Source organism: Astatotilapia calliptera, chromosome 19, assembly GCF_964374335.1.
Source record: "Astatotilapia calliptera chromosome 19, fAstCal68.1, whole genome shotgun sequence".
In the NCBI taxonomy this organism is placed as follows: Eukaryota; Metazoa; Chordata; class Actinopteri; order Cichliformes; family Cichlidae; genus Astatotilapia; species Astatotilapia calliptera.
In genome coordinates, this window is record NC_137440.1 from 6828667 (window position 1) to 6849999 (window position 21333).

At 38.2% G+C, this 21333-nt stretch overlaps 2 protein-coding genes and 1 long non-coding RNA gene across 5 annotated transcripts; 1 reads left to right on the forward strand and 2 right to left on the reverse strand.

The window, feature by feature from the left end:
* Positions 1 to 2532: 2532 nt before the first annotated feature.
* Positions 2533 to 7258, reverse strand: fam216a (family with sequence similarity 216 member A). Of its 2 annotated transcripts, XR_013903574.1 has the most exons (7): positions 7088 to 7258; positions 6957 to 6984; positions 5606 to 5721; positions 5258 to 5384; positions 4864 to 5040; positions 3351 to 3548; positions 2533 to 2883 (listed from the first exon to the last, which is right to left on the reverse strand). XR_013903574.1 is itself a non-coding variant. In XM_026153096.2 (6 exons), exons 2-6 carry the CDS (start codon positions 6958 to 6960, stop codon positions 2762 to 2764), a joined length of 546 nt encoding a protein of 181 aa, XP_026008881.1. In that variant the 5' UTR covers positions 6961 to 6984; positions 7088 to 7258; the 3' UTR covers positions 2533 to 2761. The 2 variants fall into 2 exon arrangements, 1 of the variants encoding a protein (XP_026008881.1); XM_026153096.2 differs by lacking the exon at positions 3351 to 3548.
* A 2259-nt stretch (positions 7259 to 9517) lies between these two features.
* LOC113012231 (uncharacterized) lies at positions 9518 to 20000 on the forward strand. 2 transcript variants are annotated; one of them, XM_026152301.2, is made up of 11 exons: positions 9518 to 10818; positions 13306 to 13600; positions 14223 to 14295; positions 15753 to 15857; positions 16175 to 16275; positions 16385 to 16486; positions 16660 to 16786; positions 16877 to 16981; positions 17084 to 17239; positions 17365 to 17486; positions 18352 to 20000. In XM_026152301.2, the coding sequence occupies exons 1-11, from the start codon at positions 10731 to 10733 to the stop codon at positions 18491 to 18493; spliced, it is 1416 nt and encodes a 471-aa protein (XP_026008086.2). In that variant the 5' UTR covers positions 9518 to 10730; the 3' UTR covers positions 18494 to 20000. The 2 variants fall into 2 exon arrangements, with proteins under 2 accessions (XP_026008086.2, XP_026008087.2); XM_026152302.2 differs by having other exon boundaries at positions 9520 to 10818; positions 14226 to 14295.
* On the reverse strand, positions 11843 to 13042 carry LOC145422291 (uncharacterized). The gene is made up of 2 exons (XR_013903575.1): positions 12731 to 13042; positions 11843 to 12331 (listed from the first exon to the last, which is right to left on the reverse strand). It is a non-coding gene; the product is annotated as an uncharacterized LOC145422291 (long non-coding RNA).
* Positions 20001 to 21333: the final 1333 nt, after the last annotated feature.

Genomic DNA, 21333 nt, shown 5'->3' on the forward strand with positions numbered 1-21333 from the left:
ATAGTGTTTTGATATTTCATTTGGGAAATTCAAATTTATTTATACTTTTACTCTTCTGTCTTGAAAAATTTGAGGATAACGCAACGTGCTTATTTGAAAAAGAAATCCCCCTAAGTATCAATGCACATAATACTGGAGCTTTGTGATACCACACAGACAGAAAAAGCCTCCCTGTTCCTGATTTCAGGCTACTGAAATGTTTAAACCTCTGTCTGGCTTGGTGTACATCGCTCTTTTATACTCAAAGCTGTTTGCTTCTCTGAAAATTGCAAAGCATTGATTTTTTGCCATGAGGGAATTATGATCATCTTTGCATATATTATAGTATTGTCTAAATAAAAATAGTTATGCCCCCATTAAATAACACACCTGGTACAAATCATGATTACAAAAAGGTGGAAATGATTATTAAAATGTCTTTGAACCACATAATAACATTATTGGCGGGGCCATGGCAAACATAAGCAGGATACATTAGGTTTCAGGTTACCTTAAATAATAGTTTAAAAAAGGCCCCTAACTCAAGTGATGAACCAGTGTTGTCTCTGCACATAACAGACAACTTGGCAAATCTATGAAAAATGCCCAAGAAAGCAGTCTGACAGACATGAAATAGTATTTTTGCACGAAAGAATGTGATTCGTAAAAAGCTATCAGCTAAAAACTTGGCATATCTCAGCACAGTGTGCAGTGTGGCCTTCACAAATTTGGGGAAACTGGACCAGTAGATAAGATAAGATAAGATAAGATAGAACTTTATTAATCCCTCGGGTGGGTTCCTCTGGGAAATTCGATTTCCAAAAAAGCACAGCACCGACAGAAGTTACAGAGTTATACACACACACATATATATAAATACAGAGACAATATAAATAAAATATACGAAGGGGATAAATAGAATAAATAGGAATAAAAATAAAAATACAAGTGAATTGCACATTTCAAGTATTGAGTCTATTGCACTGTTGACTATTTACAAAAGTATTGCACAAAAGGTATTGTACAGTGAGGTGAAGAGGCACTACAGCTTAGTTGTTCCCCCCTCCTTTGTCCTCCTGTTTCCCCTCCCTCTCCCCTCCAGAGAGGAGTTAAACAGTCTGATGGCGTGTGGGACAAAGGACAAAAGAAGAAGTGGCAGGTCTAAAAAAATCTATTTACAGCATACATTTTTTGGATATGACTCATCTTTTAGAAATTTAAAAAAAAAAAAAATCCAGCAAAGACCTGACACGGGGCTAGAGACTCTTCAGTTGATGAATAAGTGGACTGAAAATCAGTGGCAACAGGTCTTAAGGTGTGGTGAGTCGAAATCTGAAATTTTTGGTTCTAATCAGCCGCTTGTGAAAATTAACAGAAATGTGAAAGCAGAAAAGTATCATCAGACTTTAATCCACCATTTAAAACAATCTAGAAAGCATCTGATTGGCAGCACTTTCATTTTTCAGCAGGACAATAATCCTAAACGCTGCCAATTCAGTAAAAGCATACCCGGACAGAAAACCCCCATCAGTCATTGACTGGCCTTTCCCAAACCCCAGACCAGAACATTACTGAAGCAGTGTGAGATCATCTTGGCAGAGAACAGAAGAAACAACAGCCAACATCCAAAGACGAGAGTTGAATGTCCTTGAAGAAGCCCGGAGAACTATTCCTGAACACCAAAGAAATGACAGGAAAGCTGCCTTTTCTTGCAAAATATATTAAGAAATGATGGGGTGGCTAAAGACTTTTGCACAGGACTGTAAAACAGATGAGTAGAAATTAATAGCAGTGACTATTAAAGTGAAAATACAAGTTCCTAAACAGATAAAACAAAAGAGACAGTCACACACAACTATAAACATATACATTTAAGAATTGCACATGCAGAACATAGATGTCAATGACTTTATTCTAAGTGAAAATAAAAAAAATAATACAGTTATCAGACCTCAGCATATCATCAATGCCTCTCTCAGAGAGTTTTCATCCATACTAGTTCACGTGAAGAATTTGAAGATTTTAAACTTTCCTGAATTCCAGAGGTACTTATGCAACTAATGCATCCCAAAACATCTGTTTCATATCAACAATGGGAAACCTGTGTTAGCAGCAAAAAAGGGGGGAAAAAGGCTTTACTTTTTCCGTTAACACTAAGAAAAAAACATCCAAGTCGGCTTCATTTAGCCAGGGAAATGAAAAATGAAAGCAAACTCTTCTTTAAAGCAGCCAAAGAAACAGTATCTGCTCGTGATGAGCCTGTGGCCAGCACCAAGCGCTAAGCACGCCAGCACAGGCACGCACTTCCCATTATTCCTCTCTTTAACGGTAGCGATCACGTGACTTCATGGAAATCAAGTCTTCCAAAGGATTTCCCCCAGTCACAGAGGGCGCTACATTAACTTCATCTTTACGTCTTACAAAAACTGATCTTGCAGATGCATAAAACATCGTTTAAAGCTTAAATAGGCTTTAAAAAAAAGAAAAAAGAAAAACAGTTACACATTCTGATAAGGAGGAATTCTAACTTAACACAAAACTAAGACACAGCTGTACATTTAGAAGCTCACATACAGAGTATTTATTTCAACAAATACAAATAATGCATGATCCAGATAACTGTAAACAATTTCTAGATGCAAGTGAAAATCTCAATTCAAAATTCCTGAAGCTTTCCTTTAAACACCAGTAGTGTCTGATCAGTATATACAGTATATATACTGGAAACTGCATTTTGTGGCATTTAAGTAGCAGAAAGCGTCACTATATTATTATAAAAGAATCACAAATCAGATAAGCTGTCACCGTCCCATCCTCCCACAGAGAGGGAGCTCAGACATTCACTCAGAGAATCATTTGGTCCTCCCTGCTCTTCTTCCTCATCCGACAGTCTGATCCTGGCTCCTGGCGAAAAATGAAATGTTTAACTCTACAGAAGAAAGTGAATATTTATAAGATAGTTGATAATATTCTTGGTAACTGGCATACTCTCACTGGCTGCCTTATTATGTTGATTCTCTGTGGCAAAGATTCAACAAAGTGCAGGAAACATTGCTCAGAAGCTTTGGTTCATGTTGCTAAACATCCATGATGTAAATCTCCCATCTCACTACAAAAATTGCTCTACTTGACTGAGATCTGGTGACTGTGGAGGCCGTTTGAGTAGAATGAACTCATCTTCATGTTCAAGAAACCAGTTTGACATGATTTATAACATGATACCCTATCATGGAGATGTAGCGCTCATAAAGGGTCAGACATGCGCAACACCCAGGTAGGCTGTAGCATTTACACAATGCTTGGCTAGTACTAAAGACCAAAAGTGTGCCAAGAAAAACATGAAAAAATGATATCCTCGCACTAGCATCTACCTGTACTGTTGATCCAAGGCAGAATGGAGCCATGCTTTCATGTTGAATACTCCAAAATCTGTCAGTCTTCTATTGTCCAATTTTGGTGAGCCATCAGTTTCCCGTTCTTAGCTACAGGAGTGTCACCCAGTCTGCTGCTGTAGCCCATGTGCCTCAAAGTTTGATGTGTTGTATATTTAGAGATGCTCTTCTGCATATCTGGATTGAAATAAGCTGATTTGTGAGTTACTGTTGCCTTCCTATCAGCTTAAATCGGTCTGGCCATTCTCCTCTGACATTAACAAGGCATTTTCATTTTGCCTCTCACTGAAGACTTTCGTTTTCAAACGTTCTCTGTAAAGCCTAGAGATGCCTGTGTGGGAAAATCCCAGTAGATCAGCCATTTCTGAAATACCAGCCTATCTGTCACCAACAACTATGCCATGTTCAAAGTTACAAAAGTATCCTTCCTTCCTCATTCTGAGCCTCAGTGTGAACTTCAGCAGGTTATTTAACCATGTGCCTTAATGCAGTGACTTGGCACCGTTTGCGTGTTTATGCGTGCATATTCCCATGTATTTGTGTTTATGAGCAGTTGAACAGGTGTAATTAATAAAGTGTCCAGTGAATTTTTAGTTCACAGATGATTGTAAACTAAAATATAACATTTTTGAAGAAAGTTCCAAATAATTCCAAATGTTTTGCTGACTTGCTCCTCGGACTTTTCCTTCTCTGTGTTTGTGACCATGTGCACTTCTTAGCCTTTCTATGTGTTGATGCAGATGCATTAAAGGACCTGCAATTTCAAATATGTTACATTAAAAGTTTTGACTTCTCTTTCTTTTTAAAAAACATTTTCAATGTTCTCATTTTGAATAAAGTCTTCTTAAGTTCTCTGTATTGTAAGATCTTAACCTTACAATATGAAGCACTTTGATGCAACTGCTGTTGTGATTTTGCACCATATAAATAAAACTGAATTGAATTGAGAATTCTTTATCATTAAATAATATTATTTATGTTTTTTAAATTAATAGTTTTTTCTTTTTTTGTTTTCCCTTTCTCAGTGTTTTTCTCTCTTTGCTTTCCTTAGTCGGTACTTTCCAACCCAAGGGGAATTTTCTTTTTTTTCTTCTCCACACTGTTGCCAGTTGTTTGCTTGGGATTCTCGAGTTCCTATCTATAATGTATTGGGAACTTTACAGTATAAATTACCATGAAATGATGGTTCTTATATTTTACATTTTAAAAAATATAAAGATGAGCTAAATATTGTGGCAAAAAGTTTTCATTTTAACTCTTTGCAAGTCTGAAAAGTAAACATGGAAATGAGCTGCTCGTTAAGTGCTTTCAAAATCTCCATACGTGACAACTATAATTATCTACATGTGCAGACTAGTTCAGATGCGTAAGGCGTAAGGGTGTTAGAAGGACATATTAAAAAGGGAAATAAGGTGGGATAAAATAAAGCGATGATCCTTAGGATATTTAAAATATTGTAACTTCAGCTATCACTTGATAGCTCACGTCTCACCTGGCTTCTCTGTTCTTTGGGACGGTTTTCTAGAATGTTTTGCACTGGTCTTGCTCTTGTTTTTTGACCCTGAAGAAACTTCCGATTGTGTTTTTGATAGATGATCCTCTCTGTCATTCTCAGGTGAGGCCACAGAAGCCTCAAAAAGTATGTCTCTTTTGTGGTTGTAGTCTATGACTACACAAAGACAAAACAAATATACAAAACAAACCACAGTGTGAAAGCCGTTACTCAGCCGTTGCTCAATGACTCACTGTAAAGGACTGTAACAGGATAAGTCAGATGCTTATCAGTGAAAGTGGTTTACAAACAGTTTAGAAAAACAGAGAGATAGCACACAACAACAAGTTACATCTGAATTGTATTTATTTTATTTTATTTTGGTTCTTCTCACCTGCTCGTATACACCTGTACTGCACGTTCATGTAGTGCTGGGTGACGAGGCGCCGGACATGCTCAGTGCTATAGGAAGCTGCAATGCTGTACAGATACTTCCTCTGAGCTGGTGTTAGTGCTGCATGCTAAGAGGCAGGCAGAGATCACTTTTCACTGGGATCCACACCGAACATATGAATCCACACGTGCAAACACATTTAGGTGTGGATGTTACAGAAGTTACAGAAGAAACAGAAATGTATGCTTTTGCCAGTGCTTCTAAAGTCCTCTGACTATGATGAGGGCACATTATTTGCTGATGATAGTGGACAAAAATGGTCTATAGCCCATACGATCAACAGTTTACCTTCAGAAATGAGGCTGTAGTCACACTTGTGGGGATTTGTATAGCTGTTAGGCGCTGATCAGCTGGTCTGCTGATTTTCAAACCGCTGTTGACGTTTCCAGCACTATTTTGAAATTCTGTTAGTAAATAGAAAACAGACATTTGGAAAAACTTGCATTTGAGGCTAATTGACATTTTTACTTAGAGGCAGGATGTGAGGAACTATGGAGCTTCAGGTGAAACAGAGAGACTGAATAAATCAAGCAGGAAATAATGCACAGGTACTGACCCGCCCCTCTGTGACTGTGACAAAAGGCAACGTTACCACAAAGAGATGAAAAATAGCTACAAAGATACTCAAAGCGACTCCACATTGACCAATAGGAGATGCAAAATAATCGTGTCTGTAATTTCAAAAATGAAAATTTAAAACGGAAGACAAAAAGATGACAATTTTTATGCCATATTGACTTATTTAACTAATGTAACACTGGTTAACTAATGGATGTTGGGTTCGGTTCTTCAGATGATTTCCTGTTGGATTTTGTGCCATGAAGGACTCTCAAATAAAAGATTTTAAAAGCTTAAAATCCACTCAAAGACTTCTGGAGTTTTCTGGAATTCTTGCACACAAATTTGACCCATTTTGATGTTTGACAGCTGTAAAAATGACATAAATCTTCTTTTTTTAACCTGAAATTTGATGACTTTTCCTTAAGTGACCCAAAATACATTTACTATAAGATTATAAAGTGGTTTATAGTAAAGAGAAACCTCATTAATTCTTATTAATTAAGCATTCTTCATCCATGTATTAATGTCAGGTATTTATACATTCTAAATAGATCTGTAGTTCAAAATTTGATATGAACATTAATTAAGGGAAATTTTTGCAGTAGGTCAAATTGACCAGGGTCATATTAGGTCATCTGGAATATAGTCTATATAGTCTGCAAGAACCCAGAGATTTGCACATGGGCTCAGTTACACTGTCAAACCAAAAGGACTTCTAATTAAAAATCAGCACAAGTGAGCTTTCTTCCTGTTACCTATCAGGCCTGACCCCGGTCAGATTCAGGTGTGGGATTTCACCTGGTTTCCACTTGTCCTCAATAACAAAAACCTTCCTCTCAAGTTTCAGTGCAGACAAGATGTAAGATGTTTGGTTTATTTAACCATGGAAGTAGCACATGCATATCTGAAATCTAACCCAAGGAAAAAGACTGAAATAGACACGATACAATGGATTCAATATGCAGAAGGGTTCAGTAGAGTGGCGTCACCGTGTGAGTTTCTTCATAAATCTGCTCATTTTTTTTTACTTTACTGCTCACGTGTTCATTTTTAATGATATGCAAAAATTTACACATACCCATTTTCACTGATGCATCAAAATAAACCTGCAACAGAAATGTATGAGTTATATTAACATAAAAATAAAATAAATGCAATAAAGATGGCATGTTCACTTTGGCATGGATTAAATTTCAAACATTACTTTACCTTGGCATAGCCTCATTATGATTGATCCCATGCAACACCTGGTTTTCTGCAGATTTCACTTGCTTTTTCAGTATGAAACGGCACACAAAGCCAAATAGTCCGTGCACAAGCAGCAGCAGCCAGTTTACCTTACCTTTAACACATATCGTCCACGCTGAGGCCAGTCTAGATAATTAAAGAAAAGAGGCGGTCTGATCTAAGGACTTTGAACAGTGGGCATGTCCTTTCAAAGATGTTGCAATTATAAACTGAAAGAAAGATATGTTTAAATTAATATTGGTAACGTTAACTTAAAGATGTCCTGTAATGCTCAACATGGACAAAGAGTACACTGAGATCCTTGGAAAAAAGCAGCCGCGTTGGGCTGTGGTTATTATATTGTTTTACGCATGCACTACTCTAGTGGCTACTGGAGGCTTGCTCTAAAAGCAAATCAGTCCCTGTGAATCACTCCCATGGTACTCTCAGGGCCTCCCCCCTTTGTATGTCTATGTTTAATGATTTCTTTGTTTGTTCATTTGTCCTGTTTTTGCAGTTTTCTTTCCTGGAAAGATCCAACATTTTTAAACAATCATAATTCTTTTGAAAAATAAAATCTTCTGCATACATTTGAAGCTATCAGACTCTGAGAGGGCCATAAATAAGGTGAGCTCTTGTCCCCACAGCGAAGCTTTGTACAGTATTTTCGGTACTTTCATGTAACTATTGGAGCTCTTTTATCTCTTGACGACTCAGCTCCTAGTTAGATATTTGTGTAAACAAATTTCAAGTTGTAAAAATACACCTCATACTCCAGAGAGTCAGTGGGTGTTAAATTGTATTTTCAGTCCATGCAATAATCTTTTACCCAAACAATCAGATTGATTCTATTAAAGCATGCATCAAATAAAAATGCAGACTACTTGTGACTGTTTTACCATTTACCTTTCAAGTTTGCCGGCAGTGAGGGGATTATCCAGATCGTCTGCTTGCTGTTGTGCACGCCCATGTAGGGATAATCCCCGCCATGTTCATAACAGCTTTCTCTCCATAAAATATTTGTAATGGAAATTTCCTCAAGGTTTGCAGAATTAGACACGCCGACTGTAATTAGTTGAGGTAAACGGTTTGCAGCAAGCAGCATCAACAACTGCAGGAAAATTTAAAAATTTGAATGCAGGCAGTTTCATTGGCTCACAGAGGCAACTGTAAAGTGTGATGGCGTAACAGAAAGACTGAGCACCATCAATTGGGTGACTGAAAAATAAATAAAGGGAGCTAATATTTTACAAGATTATTTGCACATTATAGAGTAAGCTAAAGAAAATTCAGCCTCGTGTCCAATGTAGATACAGAGTAGACACATTAAATATCCTCCTGGACAAGGAGGGCTGCCATAAAGAAAGTAAATAATGTATGGTATGTATAAAGTAAATAAAATACCTTTTAAAATACCTATATTCATGCAAGACTGATATGATTAACTATAACTACTGCTTCTCTATAAATTGAATTCCTTTATTGATTCATAATTAAGCCCTTTCAAAGCAATTTTTAGCGAATATTAAAAATAACACTGATCATCTCGTTAACAGGCATTGTTCTTTTGGAAACCATTCCTGTGGATGTTCCTTTGACTCACAACAACTAGTTAAAACTGTTGTATTTGTTGTACTGTTGGGAGACGGTTTTCCTGGGGAAATTCCACTCCCAAGTCCACTCCTAGTCTCTCTCTCACACACCTCTCATCCAGTTGCTGACTTTCAATTCATCATCAAAATGAGATACAGCACTGAGGAGTTGTACTTTGTTGCAAACAATGGCAGTGACAACAGTAATTTTTTAATATAGCGCATTTCATTACACTTAACATAAAACCTAAAAACCTATGTAGGTCTACTATGCCTCAAGGCAATGGAATCAACAAAAGGCACACAGTGATTAAATATCAGCCTGTGAGAATAAAGAGGTTCTGAGTTTGCTTTTGAATGTAGACACGGCTCTGTTTGACCTCACGTCAGCAGACAGCTCGTTCCAAAGGACAGGAGCACAGTAACTGAAAGCACCAATGCACTAATTCTGGTTTAAAAGAGATGCATTTGTATTAAAGATAGGTAAAGAGTAACAAAGAACACATCCTCAAGGATCCACTGTTCGAATTTTGATTTCTGCAGATCTAAAACTACTGAAATACAAACACATCTATCCTCATTGTGATAAAAATCAGTTAAGAACCTGATCTGTTAAACCAACTAAATCATGAAACCTTTGAATGCTGAGAAAATAAAGATCTGAGACAGGGCTACAGTTACCACTTAACAATTGATTTAAGTTTTTATTTTATTTTGAAATTGAACAGTGACATGTCTTCGTTGCACTTTCGTGTATCTCGTTGACATTACATGTACATTATCTTCTACCTGTATGTTACATGTACATGTATGTATATTTCATCTAAGTGTACATTATGTCTATGTTATGTCTACATTACAGGTGCACTTACCTTGTTGACGTTACATGTAAATTCCGTGTACGTACGTATGTATGTATGTATGTATTTCGTGTACGTTGTTCGGCTTAAAAGTGAGGAAGTGTCCCGGGATGACCCGGTGTGGGAAGAAGCTATTGGTGCACCGTTTTCATGCTGATGTTAATGCCAGACGCACTAAGCAATTTATCTGTAGCTTTGTGTGGACTGCCATTTGCTGTGGTTCCCAAAAACTTCCACGTTTGCAATAATATCACCCACAGAAATTTCACAAACTCACTTGTTGTAATGGTGACACATTATAGAACGCACTCAAATTCACTGAGCTCTATAGTCTTTCACAAATATTTGTAAAAGCAGATTGCAAGCCAGGTGATTTTATACAGTTTTAGGGCCAAAAACACCTGAATTTAAAGAGGTGTGACCCAGTACTTTTGTACATATAGTGTACCTGTTGCCATATTTTGTCAGCTACTTTACAGATTAAAAATGTCTGTTATGTTCAACATAAATCAGTACTGCAGTTTTACTTTACTTTGCATGCCTACACATACACACATTTCTTTTTTTTCTTTTCACTCTGACTCATTACATTGGCATTGATAGTTATTTATAGACAAAGTCCTAAGGGCAGAGCCAAAGAATGTCTCCAACTCACTTTCCTGCTGTTGCTTTTTTAAGGTTACTACATAATTGTAGGTTGCATATGTAATAAGTACACACAGTATTCTTTGACTGATTCTTAATGAACAGATTTCATGTAGTTTTCATGTGTGCAAGTTAAAGTGGGACTCGTTTTACACTGTAGTACAACGACTCATTCAGCAATGTGTAACCACAGTGTTCACACTTTAACCCCCCAAAGCGATATATTATTTAAATGTTAGGATGTTTTCACAAATTTCACAAAAGTTAGGACAACAGGCTTTCTTCGGCGAGTTGTAGGTATTATTGTTGTTATTATTATTACACATTGCATCATTGCTGTTAGGATGATGTCAAATGATGCAGAAACGAAAGCATTTTGTACAGTCGCAGTGATGCTACGGGAAAATCCCTTCGACTGCTTTATAAGCTCCACACCACACAGCGCTGCCAGGAGTGCATTACTGAAACGTGACACTGCATGTGTTCAAGCATCGTCTTTGCTAAAAGAGCGAGCAGTTAAAAGTCGATATGAAGAAGATTTTCAGCAGAAAGAAGAAGATTCGGATGAGTGAGGGCAAGAAACCCTTAATAGAAAATAACAACAACATACAAGACGGTAAGAGCGCTTTACTATTATTACTGTGGGAATCCTTCATCTGTATAGTTTATATGTAGCAAGGAATAATAACTGGAATCATCCACGGACTGGCTATTTTATATTTGTTTGAAATAATTGCTATTTATTGATTGATTGTTACTGATAGGCCATTAACTCAGAAATAAAAACTAGTTTAACACACGAGCAGCACAAGCTGTTGCTGAAGCGGCAACAAAGTAACGTTGCAATATTTTCATATCAGCGCAGCTTAGCCTCAGGTATGCAGGGTATTCCCAAACAAACCAGAACAAATATGTCCCAACATGCATTCCCAAGTTAATATCGATAAGTGTAGAGGCTTCCTACTTATATAATCAAGTGCACACTTAAATTTCATCATAAGTGCTGGTTTTACTTCCTCCTATCCGAAAACAAAGCGAATTTTATGTTTGGATATGATTAAGTGAAAAAACATGCACTGTAGCCAGAAACTAGCCACAAGCTACAAGTGGAATGTCAAGATTAAAGGAAGTAGACAATAAGACTCATAACCAATGGCATCAGGTGACTAGCACCAATGTTAACCCTCTCAAGGCAGGCGTTGCCGATTTGCAACAGTTAAAAACTAACAACCTGATTACCCCACATACATATTTTATGAGTTTTTTTTACTCAGAAGTACCACTGCAGGACTTGGTTGTGCATTAGCAACAAAAAACTTAATTTGAGCCTGAGAGGGTTAAAACTGACACCTATTAGTCCTTCTCAAAGGGACCAACTCAGTGGTAGACACTGTTGTCTTGATGGAAAAAAAAAAAATCACCTGAGCTCAAATGGAAAGAGCATCAGGAGTAAGGATGAGCTTGATAAATTGCTTATGTAACCTGGACGTGTGTCCCTCTATCTATAAAGAGATGATCTATACTGCTCGCCCAAGTGCAATGTCTACAATATCCGAATCTAGGTTTGGGAAGGAGATTGGCGGTAGCAACTCTGTAAGAGCAATGAGACTTCCAACCCACATAACACGCACGACCACAGGTTTATGAAACAAAGTTTGCTTTATATATTTCCTTTTGGATCAGTTCCCTTTGCTCATCCTCAATGTAGGGATACCTTCAAATGCAGTAACCATCTCAAATGCATCACAAAAATAATTGAAACAATCAAAATAGATGTAAGACAAGAAACACAATATTTCAACACCCCAAAGAAAAGGAAAAAGAAAAGAAAATAGCATGTGAGTGTCCAGTTCCTTATGGTGTCAGTTTATTCAGTTACCCACTGTCCTGGGTTAAGAACTGAAAACGACCTGAATCTCAGGCGGAGAAAAAGTAGCAAAGAAAATGATAAGGTATCTCTCAGGTGGGCTTCCTTTTGTTTTTTTCCCTACCGCCCTCCTGGTACGGCAGGCATCAACGTGTAGCGTCCTGACACAGAGAAGGCCTCCACAGCAGCAACAGTGTCTTAGACCCACGATACCAGCTCCTCACTTGGCACCCATGGAACTGTACCTCAAAAAAAAACCAGTCTGCACACAAATACGCAGAATGTTAGATGTCCACATTCCTTAAATGTCCTTGTTCCTAATGTCCTTGGTTCTTTTGAAATATTAAAATAAATCTGCATCTTGTGACACATTAAAAGTAAATACACCGTATTACTGTGCATCACCCGCAGTTACAGTAACAGCACAGCTATTGCACGTGAACTGCGCATAACCACTTAGCTGGCCGCGGCTGAACTAGCAGGCCCAAGAAAGTAAAAACATTAGACACTCATAATAAACAAAACTGTCACAACATTGCAATACTATGAAAACACATCTTAAACATCATTAAACACATTTACTACTATTCTGACTGGTTAGTTATTTTTTTCCAGTGCATTGAACTGCAATAGCGGTGCTAAGTGAGCTAGGCTAACTCACCAGAATAGTTCAAAAAGTTCAAAGAAATACTCCGGCTCCTTTCAGGTAGGTACCCGTCTGTGGTTCACCGCTAACGACAGCTCTCTCACAAATGTTAATTAAACCTCTTTCCTCTCTTTCAACTGGAAAAAACCGTGCTCCGCGGCAGCATGGAGTTTTTCCTTGCCGTCCTATTTCCTCTACACCACACCTTCACGCGCACGGAGCTGCAGATGGTGCCTTCAGGGCAAGCCCGGAAATTAAACTATCAGACAAGGACTACGATGCATTCAAAGAACCCTGTACTTCTGATTGCTGTAAATCTTACCAGGGTTACACTTAGTCTCTGGCATTTCATTCATTCACAATTACATCACCCAGGCTTTTAGAAGCTGGCAAACTCTGACAGGCTCATTGTCACAGATCTTGGCCGAGTCACAGCAAGAATTTTACCTTACCTCGTCTGACACGGCGCCCCTTTTTATCAGAAAAAAATATATATAAAATATAACCCCTTCATTTGGCTTGGATCAAGTCAAAACATGAAACAAATGTAGAGTTCACATGTTTGTTTGTTCTTTCTGGCTCTTTCATAGGACATGACTGTGCAGGTCATGGGTGTGAGAACCCTTTGGCCCAGAACTCCTTTAACTCTGCAGAGGAGCAATCCATGCAGAGACAACAAAGCAGCTCACTTATGGATCTCATTCAGTGTCTTGGGGTGTCCTCTGAAAGCCTTTACAACCTCATAGAGGCTAATTTGGGACAACAGAGTGTCACTGAATGGTCCAACCCTCAGACATTCAATATCCTGAACAAAATGCTCCAGGAGATCAAATCTGTCAAGCAATGCCTGCAACTGATGGACTGGGTCCAACATAAATATCCGAGGTATTTATGTGCCAGCTTACCTTTTTTTGTTTAACTAGCCACATCAGCTCAGTGCTGTTGTGTGCATTTGTACCTTTAAATATAGATTTGGTGAAGATCAAACCAATGACGCACTTGGATGTTAAGCTGGTTGTTGGGCGTGTCTTCCAGCCCAGATGCCAGAATATGCAAATGAGCATTTTGAATGGTCAGTAAGACCTAAGTAACTATATAACAACCAATCTAGTCACCATTCACATACATCTATGAAAACTAGCGTTCAAATTTATAGTTAAGCACAAAAGGTAAGAAAAACTATGAAAAACTATGATCATCACTTCTAGAGCTCTCGGATTAATTCAGTGTGTTATTTCTGTTTTATGTGTTCAAAATTTAAGCATAAATACAGAGATTTGCTATAAAATCCTGGCATATAGCAAACTGGTTCAGTCTGCTTTTATTCATTGTTATTCACAATATCTTCAACCTGTTATTTCAAAAACAGGGAATTAAAATGTTAAAGCAGGTTTCATCATATCAATAGGGAATTAGGATTGAAAGCATTTGTCTCTTGTCTGAATGTTAGCTGTTAACACATGCTGGTGCTCACTTCTGATGTGGGTATTTTCTGGTACTTTCCAAGCAGGGAGTCTGACCAAAAGCTGTTCTGTGAATGGAAAGACAAGGCAAAGGAGAAGCTGCTTCAAAGTGTGCAGGTAAGAATACCAATATAACTTATCATACATTTTATGAGCCAGACAATCTTTGGTGACACACACACACACACACACACACACACACACACACACACACACACACACACACACACACACACACACACACACACACACACACACACTGATATCATTCAAGGTTGTTTTCTACACAGCCTCTGTGTAGCTAGGTGTGTCTTTACAAATACTATTTGTTTTTTTTTGTTTTTTTTTAAATACCCAAATATCAGGTATATTCAATATAAGCATCAGCATTAAGCATAATTAACCATCAGCAAAATCACAAATAAATTATGATTTTGTGTTTTTCCAAGTCTTGTTCAAAAACATGTATAATCATGTGTTGGTGACACATTTCTAATGCTTCACATTCCTGACACTATTATGCCAAGGTCAAAGCTAGATCATGTCTACAGACACAAAATCAAAACCTTTTCACTACACAAATCACATTTCTCATTTAACATATTGACCCAACTTGTATTTTGAGTTATGTTTGATTAAAAATAATGATGATTAGCAAACGCACACAAACTCTGTTTCCGGATGTTTAGCCTTTTCTCAGATGTAGTGAGAGGTAAGCCAGTGGGACTTCAGTCTCTATCTGTCCCACCTCTCTCAACACTTCTCACGCAGAGGTTGTTATTGTGTGCCAGTGTAAACCACAGCTGTGGGACCAAGTTATTTCCTGGAAGTGTAACACTTTCCCCACAATCCCTTTGGTGGCAGTGTTGCTCTTTGGTTTGAAAGGTGTGATCAACCTCAGGCCTTAACCAGATCAAAGAACAGATGCATAGAAGTAGTTGAGAAAAAAAAAAGCCACAATCTCAGCCCCTGTTCACAAGTAGACTGGCTCATGATCGCCATATAAATGAACTGGAAATGAAAATGTTTCTAAACGCAGTATTTGCATTACTTCATTGAGTCTTCTTTGAATATGAGTTAGTAAGCAAAGTGGTTTATACATTTTAAGTATCTGTAGGAGTCATGCAGGTACTAAAAGTGCTCAAAGTTGACTTGACTTTCTGAAACTTCAGCCCAATCAGATGTCACAAGAAGAAAAGGAACAGAAACACTGTTACAATCATCTGTAAGAAAAACAGGCCAGACAGTAATCTGATATCAACAGCCTGCTGGGAGAAAGTGTCACTCAGTAAGTCTGTCAGATCCCTCAATGACACATTTAAATGAAAGCAACAACGTCCATCCTCTCAGCAGTACAAATGTACAAAATAGAAACCAAACTACTCTGAACCAAAATGGCCACTAGAGTTAACCTCAACTGACATGAGCAAAATTGGCCTCAGGGCTCACTTCATTAAAAATATGCAAAGTTACATTTCTAATTTGGGACATGGTGTTTCCCTGGTAGACTCTCAGATTGTATGCCTGATAGAAAGTAAGCTTACAGTCTACTTCTGTGTCGTTTTTGTCCACAGAAAGAGATCAGAGAGTCCCTGGACAAAATCCTGCAGAATGAGACCGGCATAGCTCCAAACTGCATAGAAGAAGATTATGTTAAACTTTATGTGGACACTATCCAGGTAAGAAAAATGCTCTTCAGCAGGAGCGTCAGATGAGTTTTATATCATAGGTCACATACAGGGCACTTTTTGTCAGTCTAATGAAGTTTATGCATTTAGTCCATGAGTTAGCTGAAAATACAATGTTAACAGTATGTCTCAGTTTTTCTGCATGACAGAGAAATGCTGTTGTAGTAAATGACAGGAATGCTAAAAGTTTTCTGTGAAATTATAGAAAATGTTCTGTTAGATCATTGCAAAGAAAGTTTATTTGAAATTTCTGTTGTAAATAGTGAAAAACTGTTAGTGACCTATCATATCATTTGTCCCTCTTGAAGTGTATTAATGCCGTACCCAGAGAAGCACAAAAACTCCTTCCAGAACTGCACGATGAAGTGCAAGAAATTTGTTTCCAAGAGTTTCGAACATTTGTCAAGAGGTGAGTCTTTATCTTTTCTTCAGAAATAGGTGATTCATCACGTCTGAGATTTTGAGATTTGATGAAACTCATGTTTTTTTTTTCACTGTGTATTCTCTTTGGTTTGTAGGTACAGTGAAGAGCAGTATGTCGATCTTAAAAAATGGGCACAAACTGACAACCCAGAAACAATACACTTCCTCAAAACACTGAAAACATGTAAGGAACTCAGGTGAGTGGTTTCTGTGTTTCTGTGGCAAATGTTAATTCAGTTTCTTTGAGCCCTATAATTGAATCAAAATACTTATTCACCACTGGATATCTACTTGAAGGCTTAACATGCTGTAGAACATGATGATCAAAGCTGATGCCTGTTTTATAAATATTTTATGCTGTTTCTTTCAGGAAGTATGCTCAGACGATTGGTACGGGAGTCACACCTTCTCTTGTCAAAGAAACTGTGGAAACACTGGAGAACCTGGAGCAGTCTACTTTAACATTCCTGATGGAAATTATAACTGTTATTGCAGAGGTATCTATCCATCCTAACCACAGATTAAAAAAAAAATATATATAGGTAAATATATTTTCTTCTATTAATACGACATTTTCTGTCCGGCAGAACCACTTTAAAGATTTCTTCAGATCGGGCAGCAACTTGAACCACTTTGTTTACCGTGTTTACAGTCATTTCCCCACACTGCCCTATGTTATGGATGAGAAAAAAGTAAGAAAATTCCCAGATGTCAAATATACACAAATTTACCTGTAGTTGTTTTTTTAAACCGATTCAGTCAAACTGCATTCATGTTGTCTTTATGTGTCTCAGGAGGTGGTGGATGAGGCCTATAAGATCATCGCCCGCACTTATGTCGAACATCTTATAACAAACAAGCAGAGAACCCTGAAGGGCCGATGGGCTCCTAATATTGGTGAACAAATACATGAAGATGCAAACCATCTTCACAAGAGCATTTCACTCTTGGTGAGATCAACAAGTTGCAAACAGTCTGCTTATTGTTATGTGAATGACGTTTTACCAAAAGAGCAACTGGAAAAAAATCTTAACCTTGACATGAATTCCTGTCATACTTTTTTGTGATTTATCAGGCTCCCGGTGTCCACGAGTGGCGCAAGATGATGCTGGGCATCCAAGAGGTGTTGGACTGCACATCCATTGATGCACTGAAGATAATAATGGCACGTCTACAGCAGGACTATTTCAGAAAGAGGTAAAATGATCTCTTACCTGTATCAATACAAACATGTTTACACACCTTCTCAGTAAAGGCCTCAGCCTCTCGCTGATAGGAAAGAGGGTGCTGCATCGATAGCCTCCTTCTGACTGCTCTGACCAGCAGATTTCTGTAGTTTCCTTCAGAGACACAGACTTATTTTCAAACTGTAGTGCAATTTGACACATGCTGGAAATGTAAGTCAAAGTACGCTTCTTCCATGTTATGAGCAAACTATGGGCAACCACAGCAATCTGCTTGCAACCAAAGCAATTGCAAGGACAGGAAGCAACATCCCTGACCAACTGGTTGTGAAACCCATTTTCACCAAGAGACCATGGGATCACTAAGAGCCCTAAGGATTTTTCTTGATATGACTATTTCACTGCTGTAAAACAAATGTAAATATAACTATAGATCATAATTAGGAGCTTCCATAGATAACCTATTTGATCGAGCAGTCAACAGTCTCATTGCTACACTCCCCTTGAAAATGCACACAAATTTGTGCTTCATTCAGTTGTTTTTAGTAACGTCTTACCAGCTTGCACGTGTAAAACACACTTCCCCAGCAGAGCAGCTATATTCTCAATTCGTCAAACATCCCTCATGTCTATTTTCTGGATGCAAACACTTGGCACAAAACAGTTGTGCGCAGTTTAGCTCATCCTTCCAGATGACAGTGTGCAAAGAGGTCATCAAGGAAAACATCTTTTCTAGATGCCTTATTTTATACTTTTAATCTTGTAAATATTGTTCTTCGCTGTATAAAAGAAAAGAAAAACTCTTTTAAATGAATAGACCTGTCTAACAGAATAATTTATGTGTTACTAACTCTGTGGGGTTTCTTCTTTGACTACAGTGAGGACTTCAAGTTCCTGAACAAGTTGCTGAAGTGGAAGGGTCTTTCTAATGGCGATGTCAACGAGGTGCTGGACGCTCTTCCCGGCAGTGAATCCAGACCTATTTGCAGGTCCTGTTTCTCCTGCCTTACCTGCTGGTGACGGCTTAGTTGGGCAACACGGGATGAAGCGCAACAAAAAGATCAATGCTGATTGTTACATGTTTGTTTATGAAACATAAAAAAAAGACAGCAGGTGGAGTTTGGCTGCGGGAGCATTATAAGCTGTGCAATTTCAAATGGCACAAAAAAGTTTTGGTGAAAGAGCTTTTTAGTGACATTTAGTAGCAGCAAAATGTGTGTTTTTTACTCTTACTCTGTATTACAGTAAACAACAGTAATGGTTGTTTATGTACTTGAATTTGCTTTGTTTACTGAAGTTAGTGAAAGAAATGTTTAGATCATGTTTTTAAAAAATATTTTAATATTTATTACATTTTATTTATGAAGGTACAAACATACATTTCTACAGAGTGAGGCGATTTAAAAGCCCACCTATTATTCCGTTATCTACACTGAGACTGCTCCTGCCTTGTTAATAAACATGCAAAACCTCATTGTCTGATAATGAAGCACAAGCTCCTGGGATTATTTCTACTGCCTAGCAAGCTGTAATATTACAAATTCCATTAAAAATTCTCAAAAAAGGAGACAAATGCTCACACACAGGTCCCGTTTAATGACCCGAAGTAGCAGATGAGTCAGATGAGCATGAGCTGCCTGTGTAAGTCATCACTGCCCCCTGATGGGGACTCACTTCCCCAGCCTGAACTGCAATTTTTGCCACTTCAGCTTTGGCCTCATTTTTCTGCTGTTGACAACTACTTACAACACACACACACACACTCCCTAAACTGCTAATTTTGAACAAGAAAAACAAGGAATAATTAAAAATAGATATGATGAGTGTAAAAATATAACACAGGCTGAATGCAACACAGTTGCTACAGTCCAGGCTGTGAAGTAAAGTTACCACAAAGCTGTAAGAGTGTGCATGTGCAGGTTAATGGAACAGTGAAGGCATAACTGCAGCTGTGTTATTCCCTTAAACGAACGTGTTGCTTAGATGTAATCTTTGGGCATCTAGAAAAATTGTAGCTTTCTTTCAGTTGTAACCTTTGACCCTGGCTTCTCTGACAGACACGATGGAAAAACAATCTCCAAGGAAATACCTGAGTCTGTTGCTAGAAAGCCATGATCCATAGAGTAAGTAGTCAGCAGACTAGCTGATAGGTTCCTGTAGCGTCTCAAATGTGGCTTATACTGTTTCCAGGACATGGGAATGTGTGGTTTTGATGCAGTTTCTTTGTTCTATTTCTGTTGAAGAAACCTGACTTTTGTTGTCCTTAGTAATTCTGAATTTTCTTTGAACTGTGTACTGTTCTTCAGATTATGTGCCTTCTACACAAAATCTCAACGTTCTGAAATTGCTTTAATCTTTACCTGCTACTTTGCGTGAACCTCCTCCATCAGCTCTGGTTTATGGTTTTTCGTTTTAAGCCTCTCTGTTCAATGACTTTTCTTCGTGAAAGAAATGATTCTGTACATTCCCACGATCGTTCTGTTGCTAAAGACTGACTGTGATGAATAAACTTCAATTTAAAAACAAATGGCAGTATAGTCTTTGCGCCACCAGCAAACACCACTAGATGGAGACCAACATCACCATGGTAAAATGAGACTAGCTGGTCCCATGTTCTAGTTTTCATAGGGAGAAAAATCTGACGAATCTTTAGACAAAACAAACAGTAAGTTTATTATGTTTTGCAACACTATGGATATTTCTCTTCTTCAGCTATAAACCCAGCCCTTTAAAGCCATGTGTATACTGTCCATGCAGGCATACAGGTCCAGATTTGGAGATGATGACAGACAGGAACATGTACAGGTGATGAAGGATATCGGGCTATATTATTAATCAAACCCTAAATTTCAAGCAAACTTATTTCACTTTGTCATTATTGGATAGTGTATGTAGAATTCATCCATTTTGGAATAAGGCTGTAGTGTGACGAAATCATAAGGCTGTGAATACTTTCCAGATGTGCTGCAGTGTAACAGTGCCAGAACTCACAGGCAGAGAGGGGCAGACTAGCAAGAAGAAAAGAGAAGACCACAAAAAAAGGAGGGAAAGATTAAGAAATAAGTAAAGCATAACAGGTCATCTTCTTACTGAGTGTCAGCCATCATACCTGATCATCTACATCACCTGCAAAGGCGAGAGCTGAAGCTTCTATTTCGGCATCTTACAGCTCGAACTGCTGTGGACCAAGGCTGTTGTCCCAGGCCGTAACAGGCTTCAGAGTATATTGACCCATGCAGGTTCCTGCTTTATTTTCATGGGGGAAAAAAAAATCCCCCCTCGCTCTTCTATTTTTTCAAAAATCTTGCCCTTTTAACAGAAAAAGTTAAAAGGTCAAAAGATATTGATAAAACAATAAACTGACAGACTGTGGAGGTCAGAGTGTCATAGCAGGAAAGCACCATGGAGTTTCTTATCAGCCTGGTTATTCCCAGTCCAATTCATCACTAGATCCTTTAATGAGTTCGCTTTCCTTTACTCCCTCTGCCTCTCATTGGGAAATTTTTTACTGTGACCTCCTCCCCCCTGACTAGGCGACATCCCACGTCCTGCAGTTATGACACACTTTCAGGACAAAAGCCGCATTTTGAAAATAGTTTCCTTCAAGACATGCTCCCCCAGCTCATTAGCTACAAGTATATAAACAATGACTAAATAAACTGGGATTCATTGAGCGTGCCAATGATTTCCCAGAATTGTTCAAAGCTGCTGGAGACACGGAAGAGCAATTCCTCTCTGGGTCGGGAAACCAGTGGATGATTATTGTTAATACTCCCTTGATGAACGGCTCATTAAATATAATCTTTAAAGCCATGTAACCTCGGACTTCACAGGATTTCTTAAAAGACTTCCTCAAAGAT

What these genes read in the sequence shown, in the direction of transcription:
- fam216a (XM_026153096.2), bottom strand. An exon ending in GTACAGGTGTATACGAGCAG is followed by an intron (nt 5,041 to 5,257) that starts GTGAGAAGAACC and finishes GTCTTTGTGTAG; the next exon opens with TCATAGACTACAACCACAAA. An exon ending in CCAAAGAACAGAGAAGCCAG is followed by an intron (nt 2,884 to 4,863) that starts GTGAGACGTGAG and finishes ATTTTTCGCCAG; the next exon opens with GAGCCAGGATCAGACTGTCG.
- LOC113012231 (XM_026152301.2), top strand. Translation starts at nt 10,731, where the DNA reads ATGAAGAAGATTTTCAGCAGAAAGAAGAAGATTCGGATGAGTGAGGGC. An exon ending in AAAACATGTAAGGAACTCAG is followed by an intron (nt 16,487 to 16,659) that starts GTGAGTGGTTTC and finishes TGTTTCTTTCAG; the next exon opens with GAAGTATGCTCAGACGATTG. An exon ending in ACAAGAGCATTTCACTCTTG is followed by an intron (nt 17,240 to 17,364) that starts GTGAGATCAACA and finishes GTGATTTATCAG; the next exon opens with GCTCCCGGTGTCCACGAGTG.